Consider the following 26,188-nt stretch of genomic DNA (forward strand, 5'->3'; position numbering starts at 1 on the left):
ATAAATCCATGTTCTCTCGACATCCGAAAGAAGTATCATGTCCGTCCCACTGGGCATATCGATAAACGCCCCGTTATAGTTATTTCCTATACAAAGGAACTGTTGGGGAACTCCGACCCACTCCACAGGCCCCGTTGATCGGAGAGAAGAGAGGCGCCCAATCCCAGCTATAGGACCAAGCTTGACCAGAACCCTATGCACGACCCATCACATCTACACGCCCATATAATTCTCCATAGCCTCAACAGCACATTACGCGTCTTGAGGCTTGTTGAGACCATGAATACTTTGGTTCCGAGTCATGCATGCCTATCTGGTGTCACTGTAGTAAACCAGTGGTAGAGAGATGAGGCTTCGATTGGATCCATGGATCTGCTGTATCAGCGGTGTAGTCCGGCCGGCCACGAGGGCGTCACAAGGTAGACAGCATACCGCATGCACGCCTCGAGCGCCTTGAGGTATGACTCGGATAGTCTGAGCGGCGAGCCTGCATGAAGCTAAACAAACTTTATATCCAGTTCTGCCCGCCTCGTTGTGCTTCGTGAATGACGTCTTTTATTCAGAAGTGGGGTTATGAGGGCGGAGCAAAAGAATACGAGAACCCGATTCACCCTCAACACACTTAACTAAAGTGAACCCCAGCGACACGTGACAAGGCCGACTGCCTAGCCTCGTCCAGCCTTGAGTACCATAGCCACAGTAAAACAGTCAGATTGCATGTTATATCGCCGCTCGGACGGTAATTAAACTTATCGCGCGTGCTGTTACTTGTCTTTTTAGGAATATCAACTTTTGCCTGGCAATGTGCACTAGCAAGTAGCTAAGTATTGTAGCCTAGTTGTATCAGACCCGACCCCAATGATTGGATGAGTACGCTATTGATTGGAGGTGTATACTATTGCATGGGCCGGCCTCGTAGTGCTTACGGAGACGGGATGGTTCGTATATTTCCGGGGCGCTGCGTGATGCCTCATGATTGGCGATCGAGCCTGAGTGATAGTCTATGATCCTGGTCCTATAATGGATCTTCTTAACCCACTCCGCCTGCGCGAGAAATTACGTGCCCACCTACTCCGCCACGGTCAGATGTAACCTTAGCATACCCCTCTATGCTCAATCCCAACCCAGCCCAGCAGCAGCTTGCCCGTGGCCAGCGAAACATCGGCCGAAATCTCGCCTTGGCATTCATTGCATGTCCTAGTGCAACCATAAGTCAAGTTCTGCTCGTAACAGTTACTTTCCCCTACTGACACTGTAAAGTATTGCTCCAAGTATACCTTTTATCTCGGGAAGCAGTTCTATTATAGTTTTACCCATAACCTAAAGTAGGGTTAGGGTTATTGTATTGGTATAGTTCTTTATATCTCCTGTGACCTCTAGATTCTTTTGATAGAGTAAAAATTCAATAAAAATATCTTCTTAGTAGCTTCTACCCCTGTATAGAGCTTGCGGCTTCCAGGTTTTCTTTCTTTTATGTACGTCTTCTGTTTGTGGTTGGCTTTTTGCTTAATTGATCGTCGTGGCGTGGGGGTCTGGTGTTGCAATTTTCATATAGATAGCTAGGCCTATCATGAGACGATATTGTAGCCGTTATATAGGGAGCTAGATATATAGCAAATTATTTCATCGAAGGTTACAAGCTGCAAATAATTGCAATCACTCGAATCCACCGAAGGCACTCCCATAAGCAATAACAAGCGCTCACAATGACAACAGTTCCAAAATCCTTACTATGCCTGATAGCATCATAAAATTCTTCTAAGAAAAAAGAAGTCGTACCATATAACCCCCGCCTAACAAAAAAAGGCCCAAACAAACCCCATAACTCCAATAAACACCCCGCAGTAGTCCCAGCCTACTCACAATCTCCCTTACGCACACTTCGACTGCGGCCAAAACGACACATAGCACTGCATCAGGCGGTCCGAGATCTTATCCATCCTCGTATACCCCTTCTGCCCGCACGCCAGGTCCGCCGTATTCAGGCATCTTCCGCACTTTGTGATGTCCGCCGATGCGTCGGCGACGGTTGGGACGGCGGCGTTGCCGGCGCTGTTATGCGCTTGGAGAAGCTCCATGCAGTGATCGAGCTGTTCACTGGAATGTTAGTATGGGTTTATGGGTTTATGGGTTTATGGGTTTATGGGAGGGAGGGGGATGAGGGAGGGGAGGTACAGAGGTGCCGAAGTTTGCGGTGGCAGGAGCGACGTTGGTGTTGCGAACGGCGGCGGGGGGGATGCCGCCGGGGACGCCATTGGCCGGGATTACGGCTGCGGAGGTGAGGGTGAGGGAGAGGGTTGCGAGGAGGAGGGTTGTGTAGTGCATTTTGGCTGGTGAGTGTTTTTTGTAGGTAAAAAGAGTGTGGAGACTAGACTAGCTAGCTTTTTTGATGTTGGTGCTGAAGAGCTGAAGGGACTGTAAACTGTGAGGGGAAAAGAAACCTGGCCAGCGGGGCGGCGGGGAGGGTCGTATTTATCTAGCTGGCTGACTGGGTGGCTTTGGGGGTGGAGGAGCGGCCCGGTGAGGAGGGTTCGGTAGGTAGATACGAGCCCCGGTGAAGCCGTATCGAAGCAACATACGGTGTTGGGTGAGGAATCACAATAACTAAGCTCTCTACTCTGGCCGGTGCTTGGGTTGGTAAGCACTGAGTTTTATAAAGGTTTTGTCGTAGAGGGGGACGTTGGTTGGTAATATCATGTCTGTCTAATATTTACCGGAGTTCATTACGAGTAGAGAGAGATGCGGTTATTGGAGCTATGGATGCAGTAAGCGGACGTCGCAATAAAGGTCTTACAAAGTCTCGTGGGTGTGTTCTGGAAAATATCTTTTTCGGAACTCAAGTCCCAGGAAGCATTTTAGTTGAATGTTAATTAGTAGATACCCAAATGCGGCGTTGAGTACTAATCGTGCTACCCGCATCCGATCGAAGCGCACCCACAACCACCCGCAACACTACCACAACTACAACGTTAACCACCTACACCACTCCCTTCGCAAACTCCCAAGTAACAGCACCCTAACCCAAACCACCTTCTCCCCCAAATCCCCAAATCCCCAAATCCCCAAATCCCCAAATCCCCAAATCCCCAAATCCCCAAACCCAAAACCCTCCCTTCGCCGGACCCAAGCGGCACAGCAATGCCTTATTTTAGAGTCCCCCACCGCCACACAGCGGCGTCCGCCTGCAGAACATTCTAATTCTCCGCTTTCAGTACCGGACAGCTAGACGTCACCCGTAGATCAGATCATGTGTATCAGCCACTTTTTTCCTTAAGTGCTGCTGCCGTGGTACCGTCTCTACCAAGATTTTGCTACATGGTGGGCAAGCATTCTAATCGGCTGGTGTAACGTCAGAGGTGGGGTATATATAGCGTCGATAAGTGGAGTGATGTACTCATGCGTTTATTAAATGGTCGGAATTCTTAGTAGGGATTTGGTTGCAACGATATCCGACCATTTAATGAACGCCCGAGTATATACTTGTATTAAGGGCCCTGCATAGTAGTGATATGTGGTGCTTGTATGGGAGGTAGGCACGTGCTAGGGAAACGACTGACGTAGAGGTGGTTCCAGCACGCCCGAGCCTGTACTTTCGTCCAGTCTGCTTCTAGCAACGTCCGTTACACGTGGGATAGGAGAATGTAGACTTTCAGAACTGGTGAAGGATTGGGGTGCGTAATTCATTCAATTGACTATGACCCCTTACTTCAAGCTGTATACGGTGTCAATGGTATCCAGAGCATGTTTTCGTAGTAGCTATCATTTCCAAGCTTGGGTGTTCCCAATTATTCACATATCACGTAACTCAATTGAACCATACCATTCTTCAAGCTCTACGCATGGTATTCAGCAATCCCAATGTCAATCTCGTTTTTAAAAAAAGCTATCTATTACCCCCCCACCTCCTCTTACCCCAGGGCATCATCTACACAGTCCTCCTATCCGTCATAACCCTCACAATCGCGCCCTCGCCGGCAATCTCCACAACCTACCACACACCCATCATTAGCCCCCACTCCTCTCTCAATCCCCCCAAGCCCGCCAATCCCACAAAAGAACAACATACCTTCTCATGCCAACTCAACAGCACGCTCATCCCCCCTCCATCCCCTCTACTCGGCGCGACCCCAAACTCCCTCTGCGTGCTGCCCGTCGCCTGCATCGAGATCGCCTGCGGAGCACCGTTGTGGCGGGCCATGCCCTTGTACAGATACCTACACCCCACACACCCACCGTCAGCAACCCACCCCCTCCCCCCCCAGGAGCGGAGCAACCCACTTCATCAGCGTGTCCAGTAGCTCTGTGCCTGCAGGGCCAGAATACAGGCGCGACAGGATCGGTGACATCTCGACCGCCTTAATGCTCGATAAAATCTCGAGCACGGTTGCGAGGTGGAGGTCCTATTTCGTCAGCTATGAGATCGGATGAACTGGGTAGGGGGAGAGAAGAGAGAGGGGGGGGGGGGTAGAGGGGGCAGTGGAGGAGTACTTTCCCGGCGTCGTCAGCGCCGTAGGGGACGTTCTGGAGGGCGGATATGAGGGCACCCTCTTGTTCGCCGCGCTGGAGCTGCTGGCGGCAGGTGTTGGCGAGGCTCTGGATCTCGCTGGAGGGGACGGGGTCGAAGTGGGGGGTGAGGAGGTCGGCGGGGAAGGCGGCGTCGGGGTCGAGGGCGTCAATGTCGATGAGGCGGTAGTTTATTGCTGCCATTGTTGATAGTGTGGAGGAGGGGGGGAGGTGGTGGTGATGGTGGTGATGGTGGTGATGGTGGTGATGGTGGTGATGGTGGTGGTTGTGGTTGTGGTTGTGGCTGTGGTGGGGGTATGTTGTTCGGTGGTTGTGGTTGGGGAGCTTGCATGATTCGGCTATCCAAGGGTGCTGCGTGAACCCGTGCACGTCAATTACAGAGCTTATGTAGGTACGGATAACTGCCGTGGCAGTCCGTTCACGCCCATTTTGATAGAGGTACGCTACTACATGTAGTATACAGTCTCATACTCTACTTACTCTGCTTGACTTACCTGCAGTATATGGTGCTCTACATCTTACTTGGGTGACAGCTATGCAGGTGTATGAGATGACATGTGACGTATGTAGGGATACATGTCGTTTAAATAATATATACATATAAATGTTCAGGCTCGAGGAATTCGGAATGAGCCTAGTGATAAGCCTTAATATTTCATGAGCACCACTAAGTCAACGAATAGAACTCTAAGCTAATCCTAGCTCGGTTCAAGAGAAATTCCGGGTTGTTGAAAGCTCATGTACGTGGTTCTTACTCTGTTATACACGGGGAATCTCGTTATCGTGGGAATTATTGTAAAGAGTCATTCTCACTTGGCTAGAAGGTCAGAAGACCGCCAGAGCTGCCAGACATACCCTTTATAGAGTACCCCCTTCCCCATCTCTTTCTTCACTCACATATCGCACAACGATGCAGCAAACACGAGCAATGTCACCAGAACAGACAGCCAAAGTTAGCTTTTTCGTCATCTCTGACACCCACGCTCTGCAGCCAGATCCCGATACGATATTCCGGAGCCCCTTCCCAACATGTGATGTTCTTGTTCACGCTGGCGACCTCTCTAATGAGGGGACGCTCGTTGAATATGAACAGACGCTCAACTGGATTAAGGCCTTCGAAGCAGAACTGAAGATTGTTATACCTGGTAAGCCCTCTTACCCCCCCCCCCTTTCTCCACTCCTCACCCACTGATCTTATATGCCACATACAGGAAACCACGACGTAACGCTTGATCGGTCGTACGACAATAAAGATGATTGTGTATTGACCGTCGCCGCGCACGAGCTGTGGACCAACTCTGCGGCGAGAGATGCAAATATAATATTCCTAAAGGAGACCACACGCACCTTCACTCTCAGCGGGGGCGCGCAGTTCAAGGTCCATACATCTCCGTATCAGCCCGAATTCCATAACTTGGCCTTCAACTACCCTCACTTCGAGGATCGCTATAACCCGAAACCTACTTCACCTACGGAGACAGCCGTGCCTGGAGTCGCACCGATTCCGGAGGGGATAGATATCCTGATCACACATGGGCCTCCGGAGGAGATCAATGATTTTGCGAAGCTGACCACAAAAGATAACGTTGGGTGTGAGTGGTTACTTAAGGCGCTGAAGAGGGTGAAGCCGAGAGCGCATTTCTTCGGTCATATCCATGAAGGGTTTGGGGCAACCCGGGTGCGGTGGGAAGAAGACGGGGAAATGACGAAAACCATACTAGAGCCACCAAGTATAAACGAGTTAAGGGAGATAGCGTCCCGTAGGGGTGCGTATACTTCGTGGAAGATAGACGTGTCGAGGGATGGAAGCGATCCTCTCGGGAAGAAAGGTGAAGAAACTTTGTGCGTTAATGCGAGCATGTTAGAGGATCCTACTGGGGATCCTGGGAATATTAGATGCGGGGGTGTGCTGATTGATATGGAGCTACCGGTTGTATGAGAATTCCGAAAAAAATGTTCTTTCATTCTTTTATAGGGGATCACCCGGGACCCGGCGTGTAGGAGCACACTTATGTAATTTTCATCCTTGCTCAGTCAATGGTCTTTCGTTTTTTCTATATAAATTGTTCATGTAGTAATTTTTATATTTCTTTCTCTAGAAAAACTGGTGTTAGCATATAAAAATCCGAACACGAGTTGTGAGAGCAGGAATACCTTTAACACTTAAAGCCAGGAAGGAAGTGTGTGGGAAACTCATTATCTTTGAAAGTAGACCTGATAAAATTGAAGTGATTGAAGAAGTAAAGAAGTGGAAGGGTGATTCTCCATGAAGAAGAGAGGTGGTTAGAGGCATATGCATGTAGTTTTGTTTGCGATGACGTAGCATCGCAGAGTACATACAGATTCTGGTAGAATTAATGCAATAATTCTACCGGATACTGTACAACCACGCAGACATTTACTCTCGATTGCAGTTCTTTGTGCCTGTGCCTACAGTTACCCCAAGACTCGCGTCGTGCATGAAAGTGCTGCAACCACGCGGGTCTAGATCATTGGACCAAGAAAATGCATCCCTTCTTCCATTTCCGCCGATGTAGAAACTGGACATTTTCAACTATTCTAAAAGATAAAGATGTGCGAGGGACTAAGTTCAAACGGTTCTGTGGTTGATTAATTTACTGAAAATCTTTCAGTTTATTGAGTAACATCTGGCTAGCTGGCAAGTGTAGGAACTCTAATGTCACTCGTCCTAGGCCTTGCACTCCACAAGGAACCTGGTGCCCGCTATCCTGCCGCAAGCACAAATAGCATTCAGATGAGGGGCATCGGAATGTTTGGGCTACCCAAATCCTTAGAGCTTAATGATCGATGTGATATTTATGTTGAAAACAGGAATACCTAACGGAATATGCGCGCGACTCTATCGACAGAAAAGATATTACAACAGCCCATAGGCCGTAATGCCATACAGAATAATATATCTTACATAGAATGAAACAAACGATCCAAGAATGCACCGCTTTAATTACAATGATATGTAATCCAACCTCGCCCAGACCAAAGCGCCAGCAAAAAACCCTAGAAAATAAAATGAAGCCTCGTAGAAATATAATCAAACGTCGTGTAAGATTTACAGTCCCAACTCATCCTCACTCAGATCAGAATCAATTGTTTTTCTTTTCTTTTTCGCCCGAAGTTTCTTTTTCTTTGAACGACGCTTCTCGGCTGATCTTTCTAGTATTTTTTTCAGGTCTTTCGACTTTGGTTTTACTAGGCTGGTGTTTGGGGATGCTCCAGGATCGTTAATGTTGACCATTGATCTAAGTGCGCCAAGAGAGGTGCGTTTCGGAGGACGGGGGTGAGGTGGTGGGGTTGGTGGCGGAGGTGATGAAGGAAGGGCTGTGACAGAAGGAATATCCTCCTCTAACATATCATCCTCCATTTCCTGGTCCTGATACTCTTCATCTTCCTCGGACTCCTCAAATTCTTCAAACTCTTCGAGTTCTTGTTCTTCTCCAGAAGCTTCAAGTTCTTGTTCTTCTGCGGAAGCCTCTAATTCTTGTTCTCCCTTATATCTTTTGAATTCTTGTTCTTCCTCTTCTTCCTCAGAAGAACTGTATTCCATAAGCTCTGATAATGGTATCTCTCTCTCGCGTTTCCGCTTAGATGGTGGTGTGGGGAGAGGTTGCGGGGATGAGTACGGTGAAGGCGAACCGAATTGAGCGTCACCAAATGATATATCACCAATAACTTCTTCTTCCTCTGACTCATCGTCCGTCTTATCGTCGTCCTCAGTAGGTTCCTGTCTTCTCTCCATTCTTCTCAAAACAGGTGATGAGTAGTCTTCCATCATCACTCCCTCAGAATCTAAATCTTGATCCTCATCCTCCCAGTCGTCCTTGTCAATACCAAGTCTCTTTATAGTGGAAGAAACTACCGAGGAATTCCTGAAGGGGGAAGAATCAACAACAACACTAAAATTGAACTGCCTCTTCAATCCACTTGATTGGGTCCGCGAAGGTGTTCTAGTAAACATAGGAGAAGACGACTTGATAGCAGAGAAATAGGCAAGACTCTTCTTGATTCTGGCGGTACCACGGGGGGAGCGTCGAACTGTACGAGGAGGTGTAACTCGAAGATTGGAGTAATAGTCGGCATCCTCGTCGGAGTCATCCTCCATGAAAGATGACGAGGATGATGGGGTGACGGGTCGATCATCATCCTCTACATCTTCTTCCTCTTCCTCATACTCAGACAAGCCGATAGAGGCTTCATCCGCCTCATCCTCCTCAATAACAGAAGCCTCTTCAACGTCGCTGGAGATAGCTTCATATTCATCTCTCCAATCGTAATCGGCATCTTCCTCCGGCATCTCGACCTCAACACAGTCCATAAACAGCCCCTCTCTCCCCTCCTTCCTGCCGGGAGTGGCGCCGACAGCGACCCACAGGTCCAGCCCTTCTTCATATCGCCATCCCTTTCTTTTCCCCTTTTTCTTTTCGATGCTCTTTTTCTTCCTTTGGTTGGCTCTTGTGCCCTTCTCTAGTTCATCTTTCATTTTCAAAGGCTGTAAGAAACACTTGACCCTCCCGGGTGTCTGAATTTTAAGGCCGATAACCTTGTGCTCAAACCTTCCTAGCCAATCAATCCACGAAGTATTTGATTTGACCTCCTCTGAAACCGAAAATGTAACGGCAATCTGAAGCGCCAATTGCGCAACCAAGTAACGCTTAGTTTCAAATAGCTCTTGATGCGGAGCAAGATCAGGTTTGCCTGGAGTAAATGTTACCATCTTCATTCCTGAGGCGTTCCGTGGAGTTTCAGGGGTCATTTCTGAAAATCCAGATTTCTCTTGTCCATGGGAAGATGACCATGCTTTGCTTACGGCAGCAAGGCTCAAGAGACGGTTAGAGAGTTGTTGGATTGGATCTTCCTTTGCCCGAAAAACGCCATGGTAGAGAGGTATGTAGCACTCTACTATAAATACCGCCAACGATCTTAACGCATGTTTACCGCCGGAACTACAGATATCTTCAAGACATCTAGCGAGCTCGTCCATAACCAAGTTGTCATCTCCGGCACTACTACCAAGACCTTGGAGAAGAATTGCGATTTTAGCTGCAACTGGCCAATTCCCACCCCACACCTCCTCTGTACTGCTTTTGACTCCAGCATCCTGGACTAGAAAACCTCGCACGAGCTGTTTCACTACCCCTACAGCTTCTGACCTAGGGTTAAATAAGGAGAGAGGCACGAGTTCTCTAGTCGCTTTAAGGATTGTATTTTCTGCTTTTGTGGCAACATTATATGGCATTACTGCCGCCGCCTTTTTCGCAGCTTGGTCACTGTTGAATTTAGAAGCACGCGAGGCACCTTTACGTCTTGAAGCCTTTTGACGCCGAGCGGAAAGGGCATTGATGTGCTCTTCCCCAAAGAGGCCAAAGGCTGCCTCGAGAGCCCGTGTTGTAAGAACTTCGAGACCTGGGTTTTCATCAAGATCAAGTTGAAGAAATTTCCTGATGTCGGTACTTCCAAGCCAAGATGGATTCGATTGTGTCGTTGGGAAATTCCGCGCAAGAAATCTGTAGATAATTTCCAGGTCCGAGAACCAGAGTTTCTGAAGGGTAAGAATTGGGGGGTGGTCGGAGGAGGAGATAACTGGGGAAAGGTCAAATAAAGTTTGGAGGAGAGACTGGGCCTCCTGTTCAGCGTCACAGCTTCGACAGAGTCCTATTAGTACACCAGCCATTCCTATACCTCCGTTGTTTCCTTGTCGCCCTTTCATCAAGCCATCTGCAATGGATTCTCTGACAAGCTCAATCGCGTGCCAGCGAACTACATCACGGAGGTATTCGCCACCAGAACCCAACTCTGCAGCGGCATCATACCAGATGTCATCAGCGTCAACCTCGCCAGATGTAGCGAGTATACAATGTGCAATTTTGCGGGCAGCAAGTGTGCGGAGAGGGAGAACTTTAGTTTTGGAGGGCGGAAGTTTAGTTGAGAGGAGTACAGACTCGAGCGCGGTGTAAATGCCAAGGTAGACGACGAATATAGAAGGATGGACATGAGACTTGAGTGAGTGGAGAAGTACAAGTGGGTTATTTGGATCCTGAGGCTTTGCTTGATGCGACCGTTTTGGTTGTGATTGGGATTCAGACTCTGCCGGGTTGCTGGCCGAGTCTCCCCATATTGAAAGATAAGAATCATCAACATGAATTGACGGTACTTCATTAGGAGCTGATGGCGGGTGGTTCCTGTGATTTCTTAATCCATTATTACCACCAGCTCCCACATATGTCCGCTGTGGTCTTGCCCGTGCCCGCCTCGCTCCCATTCCAGCTGTTCCCGCTGCCTTTTCAACTACTTCGACGAACAAAGCATCGGGATCCGTGGGGTCGCGTTTCGGCCTTGGACGAGCTGCATTTTCAGTGGTAACAGAAGGGTTCGATTTCACAATGCTCCTGAGAGCCTGTAGCTTTGAGGAGAGCGGCCGAAGGAGACGGTGGCAACGCGCTGTTGTCCACTGCTTTGTTGGGTTGTGAGAAGTAGTTGTGGTTCCAGTTATGGTTGAAAGACTACTTCTGGATTTTGGCAATGCTTCGGTCATTTCGCGGTTATCGGCAAGGGTTGGTGGACGAAACGAAGCTGTCACATGAAAACCTCCGGAATATCCAGCTCGTTATTATTATCTTTGTTGTATGGATAGCGGATTCGGTGGGGGAGGGGAAATTGCTGATGGAGATTTCACGATGAAAACAAAAAGTGATGGTGGACGCGTTGCGGTGGCTGCGCGTGTGGCTGAAAGTTGCCCTGTTGACACCTTGATAGAGTAGGTACCTAGATACCTCAACCTTGTTAATCCCAGGACAGGGCGATAAGGCGCTGCAACTATTTAGAATATGTAGAGTGCCCACAAGACATGGAACATATGCATTCTCAAGCACTTTCCCCTCAACCGAAGGAGCGATAAGATTGCGGTTGTTGCGATATCGTTGCTAGTAGTGATTCCTTTTTGATGGCCCATAGCTTATATGTAGCGCAATACATATGTAGGCACCTCACGTCGCAAAGACTGGGCTTTAGATAACCGCGGGATTGCGGCTCTACGAGTTTGTCCGATTGGATCAACTCCAGCTCTTGCCCTTTGGATCCTAGGCACGTATCCTTTCGAGGGGCAGGGTCCCGCACGCGACGTTTTGCTTATTTTAGTGGGCCTTTTACTGTGGCGGCGGGGCATCAAATCTTTAGTGTGTGAGAGAGTTTGTACTCGACACCACGATTTAACAGAATCGTCGAGAACGAGGACTGAAAAAAGCGGAAAAAAGAAAAGGATAAGGAACAGAAAAAAAGTAAAATTCGGAACGTGAACATGCAAGGAAGAAAGGGAGAAGGTTTTCTTGAGGGAAAAACAAACTAAAAACGAGTCTTGATGTGGTTCCCCTGGTGAACGACGAATATCACAAGTACATGTAGGAGCCTGAATATCGAAACCTCCCCTATCGTAAACCTTCATACCGAGACTCCGAGAATCTCACCCGCAAGGGCTCTCCTATACATAGCTTCTACATACGCAGAGAGCAATTTCAACCAATGCTTGTTTTCATATTATCAAAAGAACTTCACATGCAGCGCCAGTTGTTCCGGTCATCATACCGGTGGATTATGATAATGATGTTACAATACATGTATTTAACTGGAGAAACTGGGCGGCAATGTGAGCTTTTTGAAAGAGCTGACACCTAATCTTTTTCACCAAGCTCGTGACAATATTGAAGTCTGATATTAAGTAATACCAGATCTCCATGTGCCTTTTATGGCGTCTCTTTTCAAAGCGGCGGCTTCTTCCCGCAGTGGAGAAAATGCTGGAGAAATGTCACCTATGTGAATTCATGGAGATTCTTGGGAATTCCTTGTCCGGCTGCCGCCAGAGGCAAGAAAGGATGAAGGGAACCGAATTTCTCTCCACTTGGATCCCTGCGCAGTGATGCCGCCCTAAAAAAAATTGCTTCCACAAACATCGGGGCGGAACGGGAAAAGCCAGTCTCAGCTATGCCTCTTTAAGGCGAAAACAGGGATCGCTCCAGCCTCTGTGAGCGGCGTTTCACTTTTTTTTCCCCTCGTCCTCAAGCAGTGTGAACAGAATTTGCCAAGACTTCTCTCCACCGACCCCGTTCAAAAACCCATCGTCCTCCGCAACTCTTTCCCTCCCTTCCTCCTCTCTCATCCATCCCCTCTCTCCCATTTCATCAAGACAACAGTAAAGAATCGTTGACCCGATCTTTACCGTCATTCATCTTCTTTAGCCTCACTCTCCCCTCGAACGTTTGTTAAGATGTCGTCGACACAACAGAAGCCTCAGTCCGTAAGTTACCTGAATTTTCTTTTCTTTTTTTCTTTGGCGGAGCCGGACCCGATCTCAGCGGTGCTACCACTACCACGATCGATAAGATGAACGTCAATTGACCCTCCACGATGAAGTGGGGGATTCTGTTATCGTTCTGGGCCTCTTATCGTGACGGTTACTGGGCGGTTGCTGGGCGGTTGCTGGGCTGACGGGGGTGCATCATGGGTTTCATCTGAATTGAAAGAATTTTTTGCTAACTATTATTGTATTAGACCTTCGTGGTTGACTTCTTGAGTATGTTCATCCATCAACCCAGCAATATCAGAAATGATACTGTTTTTTTTCTCGAAATTTCGAGGAAACTCGATTAAGAATTCGATATGCAAGATTTAGATTGCTAACATCATTTCCTTTGGGCAACTACAGTGGGTGGTGTTTCCGCCGCCGTCTCGAAGACTGCTGCTGCCCCTATCGAGCGTATCAAGCTCCTCATCCAGAACCAGGTTAGTACATCCCCTCAACGCAAGAATATTGGAATAATATCTCCTCTCTTCAAATCATTCACTTTATTATTCTAACCTTGTTTTGTTTGTATAGGATGAGATGATCAAGGCTGGCCGTCTTGACCGCAAGTACAACGGCATCGTTGACTGCTTCAAGCGTACCATGGCTGATGAGGGTAATATATATAAAATCCAGTTGAAATTTTCCCATTATCTAACAATTTTATACAGGTACCGTTTCTCTGTGGCGTGGTAACACCGCCAACGTCATCCGTTACTTCCCTACCCAGGCCCTGAACTTTGCTTTCCGTGACAAGTTCAAGGCCATGTTCGGATACAAGAAGGACCGTGATGGTTACGCCAAGTGGATGGCCGGTAACTTGGCCTCTGGTGGTGCCGCTGGTGCCACTTCCCTCCTCTTCGTCTACTCCCTTGACTACGCCCGTACTCGTCTTGCCAACGACGCCAAGTCCGCCAAGAAGGGTGGTGAGCGCCAGTTCAACGGTCTCATTGATGTCTACAAGAAGACCCTTGCCTCTGACGGTATCTCCGGTCTTTACCGTGGTTTCGGTCCTTCCGTTCTCGGAATTGTTGTCTACCGTGGTCTGTACTTCGGTATGTACGACTCGCTCAAGCCTGTCCTTCTTACCGGAAACCTTGAGGGCAACTTCCTTGCCTCTTTCGCTCTCGGATGGGGAGTCACCACTGGTGCTGGTATCGCTTCTTACCCTCTCGACACCGTTCGTCGTCGTATGATGATGGTAAGTTGATAATTCCTCCAAACCGATCTTTTGAACACACTCTTACACATAACAGACTTCCGGTGAGGCCGTCAAGTACAAGTCCTCTTTCGATGCATTCACCCAGATCGTCAAGGCCGAGGGTGTTAAGTCTCTCTTCAAGGGTGCCGGTGCCAACATTCTCCGTGGTGTTGCCGGTGCTGGTGTCTTGTCAATCTACGACCAGGTTCAGCTCCTCATGTTCGGAAAGGCCTACAAGGGTGGTTCCGGTTAAACGGATCGACTTTGATGAAGTAAAAATACCTCTCGGCGGAGAGGTGGGGTTAGCGTAATATGAAGGCGTCAGGGATGGGCGCTTAGTGTTAATAGTTAGAGTCTGATCTCTTTCATACGTCTAATATACAAAAAAGTGTGTTGCGTTTGAGCGAGGTCTTCTTTTTTCTGTTAACAACTGGGTTCTTAAAAAAGACGGACGGGATAAAAAATGGGGTTTCTTCACTACTTTTTTGATTTCCTGTTTTTTTTTTCTGTTTGGTTCTTGGTTAGGGTTTCTTTTTTTGTCGTAAAAATATAGAGACCCGTTGGTGGGTTACAACACATTCTTCATCTCTTGTGAACCATCTCTTGTGAATTGTGCACACTGTCCTTATTTTCAGACCGAGATATCTTCATATCGGATTTGTGGAGTTTCGATATTAATCCCGAGGTTATGGTTTCGCCTAAAACGAGGCACAACATCCATGGATCGATCTTGCTCCCTACATAACGCATTTCGGAAAGGTGTCAACAAGCCGACCCGTTTTGCACTGAGGCGGTGGTGGCTTGGTAATTTCTTTCCTTTTTCCCACAAGCACCGTCGAAAATACCACACGTATCCTTATTGAAAGAGCGCATGTCTCGGAAGCATTAGTTTAATAGGAGCGGTTTGAGGGGTGAGGTCAACGATTTATGTACGTAGAGTACTCCACTTCTCTACTCTACTCTACGTATGTAGCTTGGTGTGTTGTCGAAAATAACTTTACGGGAGTGTAGGTACTAGGGTGTAGCGAAAAGTGATCAGAATCTGATAAGACAAATACACGTATTCACCGCGACGTTCACTTATCAGATTCTGATCACTTACCTCAACACCCGGTACCTACTCTACAGACGTTGCATCATGTGTAGATATCCCTCGGGGAAGGGCGATTTCTATTGGATTGAACGGACTGCGGTGAGTAAGCAGGCGCGAGTGATACGTTGTGATCGAGGGTGTCGTTCGTCTCAGAAGGAGCACCCGCAGGATGACGTACAGAGAGCCCCTCTCCATTTCCCACCAAGTACATACAACCCTCGACTCGTACCGCAGAGCCCCACCATGACACACTAAGTCCATTCAGAACCCCAAGGGTCCCAGACTTCCACCTCTGCCTCTGCCTCTGCCTCATGTTATGCTCACGTTTGTATTGGTTTCAATCACCGAGAAGGAAAGAAAATGGTGTCTGTATACGTAAAGAAGCAAGATTTATTCCGTTCTTTAAGCACCCTCCGAGTACCCCGCCACTAATTGAATCCTCCACTCGACCATTAAGTCTTTCACACTAAAAGAAAAAATGAATTTGAAAACTCCATCATATAAATGTTCTCATCCCTTTTCTGAAACCTTGCAAATATCCTTGATATGCGGTATATGGTTTTCCGTAAATCCTCCACTCTCAGTTAACGAACCCGCTCTAGCGGTTGAGTGTTCAGAAAATGAAAAGGAAAGAAGAAGAAAACTTCATACATACGTATACCGTATGTAAGGCAGGCAAAAGTAGGAAAAGAGTCAGAAAGATGGTAAAGAAAAGAAAAAAGAAATAGCAGCAATAGAGAAGAAGAAAAATATCAGTAGTAAAAGAAAAAGAAATCAGAACTCCCACCACCACCCCGATTTTTCCACTCTCCCATTCCAGGACCCCACTTTAATCACGCTTAGCATGTATTATCTTGCTTCATGCAAGCTTCGCCCCTGATTCCTCCACTAATCATCTCTGATACCCGCCGGCTCGGTGATAAAGTGCAATGAAGGATCATCGTAATCGATGGTTCCCTCTCCAGTCGCCCCAATGGTATGGATCTCATTGCCGAGGCCGATTGAAGCCAGTATCTCGTTTTCTGCTGCACGCTCGGCAGCCAGAAACTCGTCGACTGTGTAGCCACCGATGTACTTGCGTTCCTCCTCGGGGGGGATGATACGATCGTTCTGGGTCATATACGAGGGGGTGTCTTGGGGGGTCGAGGTATTCCAAGACCAAAAATGTCCACAAAAGAAGAGGTTTATGATAAACTCGATGAAGTCCATTGTTATGATTGCTTCTGTTTGAGGGAGATGATTATAGTATGGTCTTTATGAGGAGCAACGAGGAAGATGAGATGGTTTTTAGAGGAGTGATGAGGGTGAACGATGGTATATAATTGGTGGTGACTCGGGATGATTCGAACTGTGAGGGACAAGGTGATGGGAAGGAAGTGAGTGAGAGGTTGTGACAAGTCTAGACCACTTATATACACTGCTAGGTGGCATAGCTACACAAGTATTATTTACATAGAATAGTTGTGCTTTTGGTCATGGTGTATCACTCGCACAAGATATGCGCACTACCACGAGGGCCGCTTAGGCAGATAGGCAGATAGGCGGCAAACCACTTCAGCGTACCCTAGCGGTTGTGTAAAAGTTTAAAAAGATGCCGTACGTCAAGAGGTTTCTGCCTCTCTCGGTACATATTAGCCTCTTCGATGTTCGGACAAAGATCTTGAGGCTACACTCTTTATATGTTCAGATTTTATAGATATTTTCCAGCTATGCTGAAATCTATCTTGAGCTGTTCTATATTTAAAATAAGAAGTAAAAAAATACAGAACGATAGAGTCCTAGATAATATTGATACGTGTAGCAAAAATTAATCTTATAATTCAAAGAGTAATTTTTTTTATAAGGATACTGTTATACATTCCTCCATTTTTTTAGTGGACAACCGGTAAATAGACTGGTTAAAACCATTTTATTTGACGCTTGAACGAATACATGTAGTGTAAGGTTAGGCGATTTGAAGGGGGACTCTGCAAAACCTTATTTTGTGTTCTGCCGCAACCGTTCTTCTTGGACTGTGGGGCGGGGGGTTCAGACTCTGTGAGCTATGAAAGAGTTGATTCGATTCTTCCCTAAAAAGGTACCGAACGTACCATTACAGCAGGTTTTCGCTGACGCAGTAGCAGTTCTTGATACAGGAGATAGAATGGAATCAAAACCCCGACGGTTTCGTCCCAGCATCAGTTGAAAATATACCACGTGGTTTCCCCATACTTTTCATCCCTTTCCCTTTCCCTCTCCCATCCGTTTAGGATTATGCTGTGTCAGTTGGTGGCTGTGCCGTATTGTGTCCCTTTCCCAGCTAGTGGTCCTGGCTGGTTTTGAATGTCATTTTCTGATGCATTTATGGGTACGTGGCCGATATGGGGCCTCTGTTTCTTTCTCTGCGATAGCTGCACCAGAAGATTCCCTGTCTTTGGATCTACACATCTGCAGACAAGCCTCGTTATATACTCGCGCGGCCGAGTTTCGACCTAATCACATGACCTATGAGCAACGCAAAAACCTGTTAAATAGCGTCACGTGAGTAAGTCGAAACTCGGCCGCGCGAGTAGAGTATCGGAAAGCTAATGAGCTGCGTTTGCCGGTGGAAAGCTGCAGATCAACTCCGGCGACAGGTGCTCTCCTCCGGGCTCTCCATCACACTCTGGATGGAATAGGTACTCAGGTAGAGTACAATACCCAAATACTTCGACTCATTACTCACATCTGATAGCTATTCTACAAAACACCACTCCAGACACCTCGCGACGTTCCATGACGTCAATCGCGCTCTCAGCACGTGACCATCAACGCCCAGTCACCATCCAACGCGTCGACCCACCTCACCCCTCCACCCAAGCAAGCAAATCAGCCCAAAGCGGGGAACGCCTGCATAGCCTAACCGCAACCATGGAGAATATCCGTCCTATGCCCGGCTCCGACGAAGCTCTCCGTCGGCGACGACAGCAGCAGCAGCAACAGGCACCCCCCACCAAACGGCCCCTCACCGACACCACCAACTTTCCCGTGAAACGCATGAACAACGGCCAGAAGATGCTGGACGTGGCGCCAGACTGGGGCGGCAATGAGATTACGTCCTCGCCTTCGCTGACGGGAGGTATGGCTGCTGCGTTGACGCAGATGCCGCCACCGATGTCGACGCTGGCGGGATACAGGGACACAGCGAATCCGTTGTCGCTGTCGAATCCGATGTGGGGGTTGAAGAGGGAGGTTGTTCTCGGCTTTGGGGCCTGCGGGATTGCAACCATGTATCCGTGGCAACTGGCGTGTCTGTCGTTGGCGGGATTGCTGGCGGGTGAGAAGAACCTGGTATATACGGCGCCGACATCGGCGGGGAAGTCACTCGTTGCGGACGTATTAATGATCAGGAAGGTGGTGATTGAGCGAAAGAAGGCCATTGTGGTCGTGCCGTACATTGCAATCGTCCAAGAGAAGACAAAATTCCTCAAGAAGGTATTGGAGAAGGTAAAGGTGCAGGCTGAGCCGCGAGGCGACTGGGATAAGACCAGGCACTGGAGGGGATTGAATATTGTTGGTTTCCATTCTGGCACCAGGTCCAGGCTAGGTTGGGAGGAGATTGATGTGGCCGTGTGTACGATCGAGAAGGTCTGTCGTTTTTTACCGCCACTACTATCATTAGAATTTACATTATATAGAAAAAGACCTACCTTACCTATATCTCTCTTTCCATCTGAAATAAAAGCTCCACAAGCTCAGACACTATGTGCATAATACTAGGCCAACGCTCTCGTCAACGCCTCCATCGAATCTCGCACCATCGACACGCTCGGTATCATCGTCTTTGACGAGCTGCACATGCTCTCAGACTCGCACCGCGGCCATATCCTTGAGCTCCTCGCCACTAAGATTCTCTGTCTCAACGACGAGCACATACAGATTGTCGGCATGTCCGCAACGCTGTCCAACACCTCTGTCGTCGCCAAATGGCTGCAAGCCGAGTGCTACGAGTGCACATACCGCCCCATCCCGCTGCAGGAGCATCTGGTCTATGACAACAGCATCTACAATGCGGAGATGGAGCTGACAGCGCATATCCCGCCATCAGAGCTCAAGGAGCTGAAGGACCCGGTGACCAATGCGGTCGTGGCACTGGCGTATGCGTGTGTCAAGGAGGGGAATGGCGTACTGGTGTTTTGTGAGAGTAGGAAGAGGTGTGAGGATTTGGCGCAGCTGCTAATGAAGTTCATGCCGCGCCCCAATGCAGAGACGAGAGGGAGGCGGTCGGAGGTTATTAATGATCTGGAGGCTACCAGCGCTGGGCTGGATTTTGTGCTGAAGAAGATTGTCCCCTCCGGCGTTGCTTTTCACCATGCTGGCGAGTCTTAATATTTCCATCACCATTGCTTTCAAATGCCGAAAGATCGGTTGCAATCTCGTAAGACTATACGCCGTGGTGTTGTGTCGTATCAGATGATAGTCGATCTTTCGGCATTTTCTCATACTAGTTTAAAGCTCAATGATTAATTTTCCGGTTTTACTATCTTAGGCCTCACGAGCGAGGAGAAGGATCTGATCGCGGGAGCATACGACCAGGGGCTTCTTAAAGTGATCTGTTGCACTGCAACTATGGCAGCGGGTGTAAATCTGCCTGCAAGAAGAGTTATCATATCACCGCGTATGGGCCGTGATTTTATAACGCCTGCTATGCTGTGAGTATATGGCTTTTCTGGGGATAATTAAGAGAATTGGGCTGATATATGTGGATTTCCAAAGGCGGCAGATGAAAGGACGAGCTGGGAGAAAGGGGAAGGATACAGTGGGTGAGAACTTTGTGGTCTGTCGGAGGGAGGACCTGGAGGCGGTTAGGGCGATTATAGACGCGGATATGCCGAGTGCTAGCAGTTGTCTTACTGGCGAGAGTGAGGGTCTAAGACGGTATGCCTCTCATATTCTCTTGAAAATAGTATAATACTGACTGATATGCTACAAGCGCTCTCCTCGAAGGCATCGCCACCAAGCTCGCCACCTCCGCCGACTCCCTCGACGACTTCCTCCGCTGCACACTCCTCTTCCACACAACGCCGACCCCAATCACTACTCTTCGCCCCCTCATTACCACAGCCCTTACCTCCCTCACTACCTCCAATCTCATCACCGCACATCCCTCCACCTCCTACTTCTCCGCGACGCCTCCCGGTCTCGCCACCGTTGCCGCCGGCCTCGGCCCTGACGAAGGTCTCTTCCTTCACGAGGAGCTCTCCCGCGCCCTCAAAGCCTTCAACCTCGAGTCCGACCTCCACATCATCTACCACTTCACCCCAATCCACTCCTCATCCACCTCTAGCATCACAATCGACTGGAAGCTCCTCCGCGACGACCTCGACACCCTCTCAGAGTCCAACCTACGCGCCGCCTCCCTCGTCGGCGTTAATCCGGCATTCGTAAACCGTATGGCCCAGGGCGGCACACTGAAGGAGGATACGCCTGCCAACATAGAGAAGGCGAGGGTCTATAGGCGCTTCTATGTCGCGCTCATGCTGCGTCAACTCATCAACGAGCGGCCCGTCCACGTCGTTGCGGAATCGTACGATATTGCGCGCGGGTTCGTGCAGGGGCTCTCCACGACGTGCAAGGGGTTTGCGACGACGAGCGCGACCTTCTGTAAGGTGATGGGGTGGTCGGGGCTCGCGGTGCTGCTCGAGCACTACTCGGGAAGGCTGGACCTAGGCGTGCGCGATGATCTGATGGAGCTGGCGAGGATCCCGTTTGTCAAGAGTTGGACGGCGAGGGTGTTTCATGAGAATGGACTGAAGAGTGTTGCGGCGGTTGCAAACGCAGATGTGGGCGAGTTGGTGAGGGTTTTGGGGCTGGCGAGGTGGGGGAGGGGTGGCAGGGAGGAGGAGGGCGTGAAGAAGAGGTTGGAGGAGAGGGCGGAGGTCATTTTGAAGTGTGCGAAGAGGCTGTGGGATCAGGAGTGTGTCGGTGATGTGGAGGAGTATTATTAGGTAGTTAGTTTTGTAGATTGGCTATTGGAGTAGGGCGGTTTTTTTTATTAGTATTCTGCTTTCTATCTCCTTTCTGCTTTCTTTCTTGGATATTGGAGCAAGCGGCGTGGGGACACGTATGGTTATGATGGTTATGTCTTTTTTGAGTTTGTTTCAAATGCGATACCTTATGACTTTGGTAACTACATATTTTATTGTGATATGTTAAAAGGATGCTGGTTAAGTGGTGATGATTGTAGCCAATAATTTAAGTGCGAAAATACGCTGCGGGTCGGGCTCGGGGCTCGGTCATAAATAGTCACTCGGCACAGGGGCTTGGCACCAGCCGGCTTAGGCTGGGGAGAACCATCAACGACCTTTATATCATGCCGTCCCGATCCACCTCCGGGGGTATTCACAACTCTGGTAATACACGCGCCCTCCATTTACAAAGATTTACTGGCCCAGTATGCGCGATGTTCGGAGGATCTGTATATATTGATGCAGGATATATATCCCTTATATATCTATACTCATATCCCATGGTCATCGCGAGATTATACTTGCATACAAGAACATGTACACAGAGTGCATTACCTTATACTTCGTTAGATTTAGTAGACACGTAGACCCTAAATACAGACAGATCGCAAGGTTTGGGAATACACCCCTACACGGCAGCCCTCATCATATAAACATACGGGGTCCAGTTCCTATTCTGCCCAGGTCTATCGTTTGTCATGTCACGGCTATTTTTACAGATGCCAAGGGATATTTCGCCGACACGCTACGTTGCCTCTTCGCTAAGAAACAATGTGGCCTTTCGTCCAGATGTTACCCTCCTGCGAACACGTTTGTTTAAAAGCCTTTTTTTGCCCGTAATCTTTTTCTTCCCCTTCTTCTCTCCTTAGGGGCAGCGGTAGCGAGTGGCCTTCCACAAAGGGTAGAGTCTCGCCTACCTTTTTCTCCTTAGCCTTTAATTTCTGACTTGTTTTGTTTATTAGACTATATCTCCGAAAATAAATTATAAGTATTTCCTTTCCCTTCTTGCCTTCGTTAATTTCTGACCACATCTTGTATCAGCCATAATTGCGGTCTCACTTTCTGCGATCGTTGTGGTTGGGAGAGCATGGACACTACATATGAAGTGCAGGGCGCCTAGATGTGCTGTTCCCATTGTCAAGTTGTTTGGACTTGGTGAGGGAGTTGTGTGTTTTGGCGCTCTCCACCGCATATGTCGTGTGCATACTCTCTCAGCTACAACGGATTTAGGATGTGAGATCGTGCTCGGTGAGATCGTGATGCTGGGGTTGGTGTGTTTGAATATTTGGTTTTATTTTTTTCCTTTACTTTTTTTTTCTTTCTTCTTCAAGATTTCTTTGCCATGTATGGAACGCTCTTTTTCCCACTGGGTTTTTTAATGAGGTTCCTGTTGTTTGTCATGTCTTTCATTTTTCGTTTCATTTTACTTTTTTATTTTCATTTTCATTTCATTTTATATATTATCGATAATATACTCTACAAGTACATGTATAACAGCAGTATCTACCACTACAATAATAAAAAGTCGATTGCCAATATTATGCATGCAAAACCAATCTTAATTTTCTCCAAATCGTGAATGAATCGCAATCGATTGTGGCGGATTAAACCTTTGTTCATGAACTATATATGCTCCTTATTTCATGAAACCATTTTCCAGCCAAGCTATGTCTTCCTATCGTGAAGCCACTTTATTAATTATGACACTCGGGGTCTGTTTTCTATGTTTGCCCATATATAGACCAGCCACATATCGTATAGCATATTCACTTCCACCCGAGAAGCCCAACACCCCACGTAGCCTTACCCAGTCGAGTGACAACCCATGAACCACACCACACCGTCGTAGCCCCGGCCCCGGCCCTAATATCCCATACCATACCAATATCAAGCATGAACAAAAACCAACAACGGGAGTTTCCTCCTCCTGCCATACTAAGTATGTAGTTGCCCGCCGGGGTTCAAACCTTTGAACCCCGGCCGCTAGCACTTTTCCGGTTAAACAAGCCGCTCTCTCCCGCAAGCGCCCAACGAACGACAGAGATCTAATCTAATCTTGGGCGAGCTGTAAATCCAACCTGCAATCCCCAATATTCCCAAATCTTCAAACCCTTTGAATCTAAATCTAAATCCAAAATAATAACCACCCACAGAAAAAGCAAAGCTTCAACTAGTCAGCTAACCAGTAATCCGTGCTATCTATCTCGTACTCTACCACTCCAACACTCTCGCGTAGGTACTAAATTACCCCCCCCCCCCCAACCCCCCATGCCCACCCCAGCCCACCCCACCGCCGGCGGCGGCGCAAATCTAACCCACTTTCGGCGCACATCCCTAGCTCATGCTCGCGCCAAGATTAATTTCCCCACAGAATGATCACCCCCCCGAGACATTTGAATTTGTGGTGTTGATTGTTTATGTACCCCCTCCCCGCGTCGGGAATGAATGGAGAGTTTGTATAGTTTGGTGGGGGTAGCATGGGGTGGGGTGGTGGTGATGGGCGCCGGCCGGCCCCCTTTTTATGATCGGGGTCCGGTGCGGCTTTTTAATTTGTGGGGTGTTGGAGTGGGTGTGCCAGTGGGTTTAGATGCTACCTCTTATATATATATAAATATGTGCATATATTTATTGGATACATGATGATACGGTAGAATATATGTATTATTGCGGTACTAAACCCTAAAGTTATAATAGGGTCGGAGCCGGTACGTAGTATGTAGGTAGGGTGAAATGCTAGCTGCATGTAGTATGATCATGAGCTGTTAACAACATCGAGATATACGGTACATTTTCAACCCTTCGCCGGTCCACCGGCACCAATTTTTAAGGGATTCATTTAAAACTAGACCAGGGGAAGCTTAATTGTTTTGTAGGAGACCTCGAATTTGTATGGGGCTTGGCAAATTTTCACGACTCTAGATCTGAGCCATGCAGTACCTTTAATAATTGTCGCATAAGAATGAAATTCATAATATAGACTATTTATAAGTATATCTAGATCTAGAGTACCTATTTCTGGAATACCAAGTATTCAGGCGCGATATTGGGTTGTGGGAAAATTTCGGTGATTTAATATGTCATATCATGCACCGTATTTTATGTGAACCTCAATCTCGCATTTCTAGATCTAGAGCACACGTATCTACATACTCTACCTATTCAAGTCGTCATGGCTTTGAGATAGCTCCTATGACGATTAGAGCATCTACTTCCTTAAGCTCAAGGCACCGGCCACCCAGAGGTTAGAGCTAACTACCCCCCATACAACACATGTGAGACATACCTATATGAGACACACTACGAATATAAGACCCTAACTACTCCACAACTGTATTCCAACCCCGAACGCGTCGCTCAGTAGCGATAGATAGTCGCTCAGTAGCGATAGATAGTCGCTCAGTAGCGATAGATAGTCGCTCAGTAGCGATAGATAGTCGCTCAGTAGCGCTAGATATTCGCTCATTGGACTCATAAAGCACATAAATACCATCATACTCCCACGCTCAATTCCAACTCTCAATTCCTCAATATTCCCCAATCCTCAGTACCCAATACCCAATTCCGCAGACTTTCAGAATTCATATCAACCCAACCCTCAAAATGAAGCTCCAAACCGTCCTCGTCCTCCTCGCCTCTGTCGTCTCTGTCCACTCCCAATTCGAAGGTGCGCCGGTGCTTAGTGTAAGTCCCTCGCCCTAATCTTCTCAATTTAGCGTTGCCTTCTAATAATAACCCACCAGCAATGCCTTGAGCTCATCGAGAGTGGAGCTGCTCAATCGGACACGAGCCCATTCAATATGGAAAAATGCAAAAAGTGCTTGTGAGTTTTTTTTTCCCGCCCCGGATTGCCCGCCCCCATCGTCACGTCACGCAACTAGCAGCTAACATATAACGTGGTAAAAAAAAAAAACAGTGATGATGTGGAGAGAACGTGCCTTCCAGACCATGAAGGCGATCCTAATACGTTAGCGCAGCGTGTCGCAGAGTCGGGGCAGGCCCCTTGCGCAGAGAGCGAGTGTGCAAATGTCATTTTCGGCACTGCAGATGCGGCGGCGAAGAGAGATGTGACGAAGAGGTGCAGAGGAAGGTTGTGTCATGACAATTAAATCTAGCATTACCTCTAGAGGCTGGTGATACGGATGCTTTAATGTGTATTGTTATGTATGATGTATCGATTGGGGGGGGGGGGGGGGGTTTACTGTATTTGAAATAATAATTAATAGTGCACTGTCTGCTTCGATTATTCAGAGGGGCTTGTTACCTATGGAATAGTAGTGGCCGCTTAGTCTATGGCAGTGAACAGCTTCTTGATTTCAGTTCTGATTGCCGCACAGCAGTAAGGTGCTCATAGGGGCCCGGTGTGCATGAAAGCTTAACAGCAAAGCAGAGAAGCTGCAGTTCTAGCCACCTGAGCGCATGATCGTCGAAGAGGATAGAAGTAGATGAGCTACAGCTTCCTGTAGCTGGCCAATGCTGATTCAGTGACGAAGAAAGCAAGATCGTTCCCATAAGAAAGCTAGAGAACACGTCTCGTGCGGTCAACATAAGAGTTATTCGACACGATTACTGACAGAAAAGATAAGCATGGCAGTAGCAAGCTAGCTAGCCAGCATCTCCATGCATGACCATTCGTACATGTAGCTACATGTAGTTCCTAGCTAACCAAGCTTTCTTACAACCTAGCCAGAAGTCTTGTTCCTTCCCCACAAGGACGTCCTCTACACCTGCCCAGGATCAACAACAGGCAAATACCATGCCTGTTACGTCTCCATGGCTTGCTTCACGACATACGGCCGATCAGAGTGTACCTTGAGCCGAGTACATATTCGGGGACATCAAAACGGTGATAGCAACGCCAAGTAACAAACACCATCTTCAGGCCGATACACGATCGACGGCACCAGTATCGACATCTAGGAACGGCCTTAAAGCCGGAAGGCCCGGCTCGCTGGCTGGCAGTTAGTTGAGCCTTGCAGTTGAGCCTTGCAGTGGTTAAGCAATCGCCCCACGAGTGTCTCTGCTTACGTTGTGTG

General features: G+C 48.1%; 9 protein-coding genes across 9 annotated transcripts; 5 read left to right on the forward strand and 4 right to left on the reverse strand.

The window, feature by feature from the left end:
- Positions 1 to 1,871: 1,871 nt before the first annotated feature.
- On the reverse strand, positions 1,872 to 2,325 carry H6S33_002936 (uncharacterized protein; the record flags this gene model as incomplete). Its single annotated transcript, XM_044834710.1, has 2 exons — positions 1,872 to 2,090; positions 2,176 to 2,325. The coding sequence occupies 2 exons, from the start codon at positions 2,323 to 2,325 to the stop codon at positions 1,872 to 1,874; spliced, it is 369 nt and encodes a 122-aa protein (XP_044692143.1).
- Positions 2,326 to 3,925: 1,600 nt separating this feature from the next.
- H6S33_002937 (uncharacterized protein) lies at positions 3,926 to 4,707 on the reverse strand (the record flags this gene model as incomplete). Its single annotated transcript, XM_044834711.1, has 4 exons — positions 3,926 to 3,988; positions 4,067 to 4,214; positions 4,279 to 4,400; positions 4,489 to 4,707. 4 exons carry the CDS (start codon positions 4,705 to 4,707, stop codon positions 3,926 to 3,928), a joined length of 552 nt encoding a protein of 183 aa, XP_044692144.1.
- A 745-nt stretch (positions 4,708 to 5,452) lies between these two features.
- Positions 5,453 to 6,463, forward strand: H6S33_002938 (uncharacterized protein; the record flags this gene model as incomplete). The annotated part of the gene is made up of 3 exons (XM_044834712.1): positions 5,453 to 5,669; positions 5,736 to 6,290; positions 6,390 to 6,463. The coding sequence occupies 3 exons, from the start codon at positions 5,453 to 5,455 to the stop codon at positions 6,461 to 6,463; spliced, it is 846 nt and encodes a 281-aa protein (XP_044692145.1).
- A 1,131-nt stretch (positions 6,464 to 7,594) lies between these two features.
- On the reverse strand, positions 7,595 to 11,074 carry H6S33_002939 (uncharacterized protein; the record flags this gene model as incomplete). Its single annotated transcript, XM_044834713.1, has 3 exons — positions 7,595 to 9,163; positions 9,254 to 9,753; positions 9,838 to 11,074. The coding sequence occupies 3 exons, from the start codon at positions 11,072 to 11,074 to the stop codon at positions 7,595 to 7,597; spliced, it is 3,306 nt and encodes a 1,101-aa protein (XP_044692146.1).
- Positions 11,075 to 12,799: 1,725 nt separating this feature from the next.
- On the forward strand, positions 12,800 to 14,328 carry H6S33_002940 (uncharacterized protein; the record flags this gene model as incomplete). Its single annotated transcript, XM_044834714.1, has 6 exons — positions 12,800 to 12,829; positions 13,084 to 13,105; positions 13,238 to 13,314; positions 13,409 to 13,490; positions 13,546 to 14,075; positions 14,131 to 14,328. 6 exons carry the CDS (start codon positions 12,800 to 12,802, stop codon positions 14,326 to 14,328), a joined length of 939 nt encoding a protein of 312 aa, XP_044692147.1.
- A 1,728-nt stretch (positions 14,329 to 16,056) lies between these two features.
- H6S33_002941 (uncharacterized protein) lies at positions 16,057 to 16,377 on the reverse strand (the record flags this gene model as incomplete). Its single annotated transcript, XM_044834715.1, has 1 exon — positions 16,057 to 16,377. One exon carries the CDS (start codon positions 16,375 to 16,377, stop codon positions 16,057 to 16,059), a length of 321 nt encoding a protein of 106 aa, XP_044692148.1.
- A 1,680-nt stretch (positions 16,378 to 18,057) lies between these two features.
- H6S33_002942 (uncharacterized protein) lies at positions 18,058 to 19,515 on the forward strand (the record flags this gene model as incomplete). Its single annotated transcript, XM_044834716.1, has 2 exons — positions 18,058 to 18,774; positions 18,907 to 19,515. 2 exons carry the CDS (start codon positions 18,058 to 18,060, stop codon positions 19,513 to 19,515), a joined length of 1,326 nt encoding a protein of 441 aa, XP_044692149.1.
- A 240-nt stretch (positions 19,516 to 19,755) lies between these two features.
- H6S33_002943 (uncharacterized protein) lies at positions 19,756 to 21,134 on the forward strand (the record flags this gene model as incomplete). The annotated part of the gene is made up of 3 exons (XM_044834717.1): positions 19,756 to 19,838; positions 19,903 to 20,064; positions 20,120 to 21,134. 3 exons carry the CDS (start codon positions 19,756 to 19,758, stop codon positions 21,132 to 21,134), a joined length of 1,260 nt encoding a protein of 419 aa, XP_044692150.1.
- Positions 21,135 to 24,755: 3,621 nt separating this feature from the next.
- H6S33_002944 (uncharacterized protein) lies at positions 24,756 to 25,261 on the forward strand (the record flags this gene model as incomplete). The annotated part of the gene is made up of 3 exons (XM_044834719.1): positions 24,756 to 24,836; positions 24,896 to 24,975; positions 25,069 to 25,261. The coding sequence occupies 3 exons, from the start codon at positions 24,756 to 24,758 to the stop codon at positions 25,259 to 25,261; spliced, it is 354 nt and encodes a 117-aa protein (XP_044692151.1).
- Positions 25,262 to 26,188: the final 927 nt, after the last annotated feature.

Source organism: Morchella sextelata (genome assembly GCF_020137385.1).
Source record: "Morchella sextelata strain SCLS chromosome Unknown scls_14, whole genome shotgun sequence".
Lineage (NCBI taxonomy): Eukaryota > Fungi > Ascomycota > Pezizomycetes > Pezizales > Morchellaceae > Morchella > Morchella sextelata.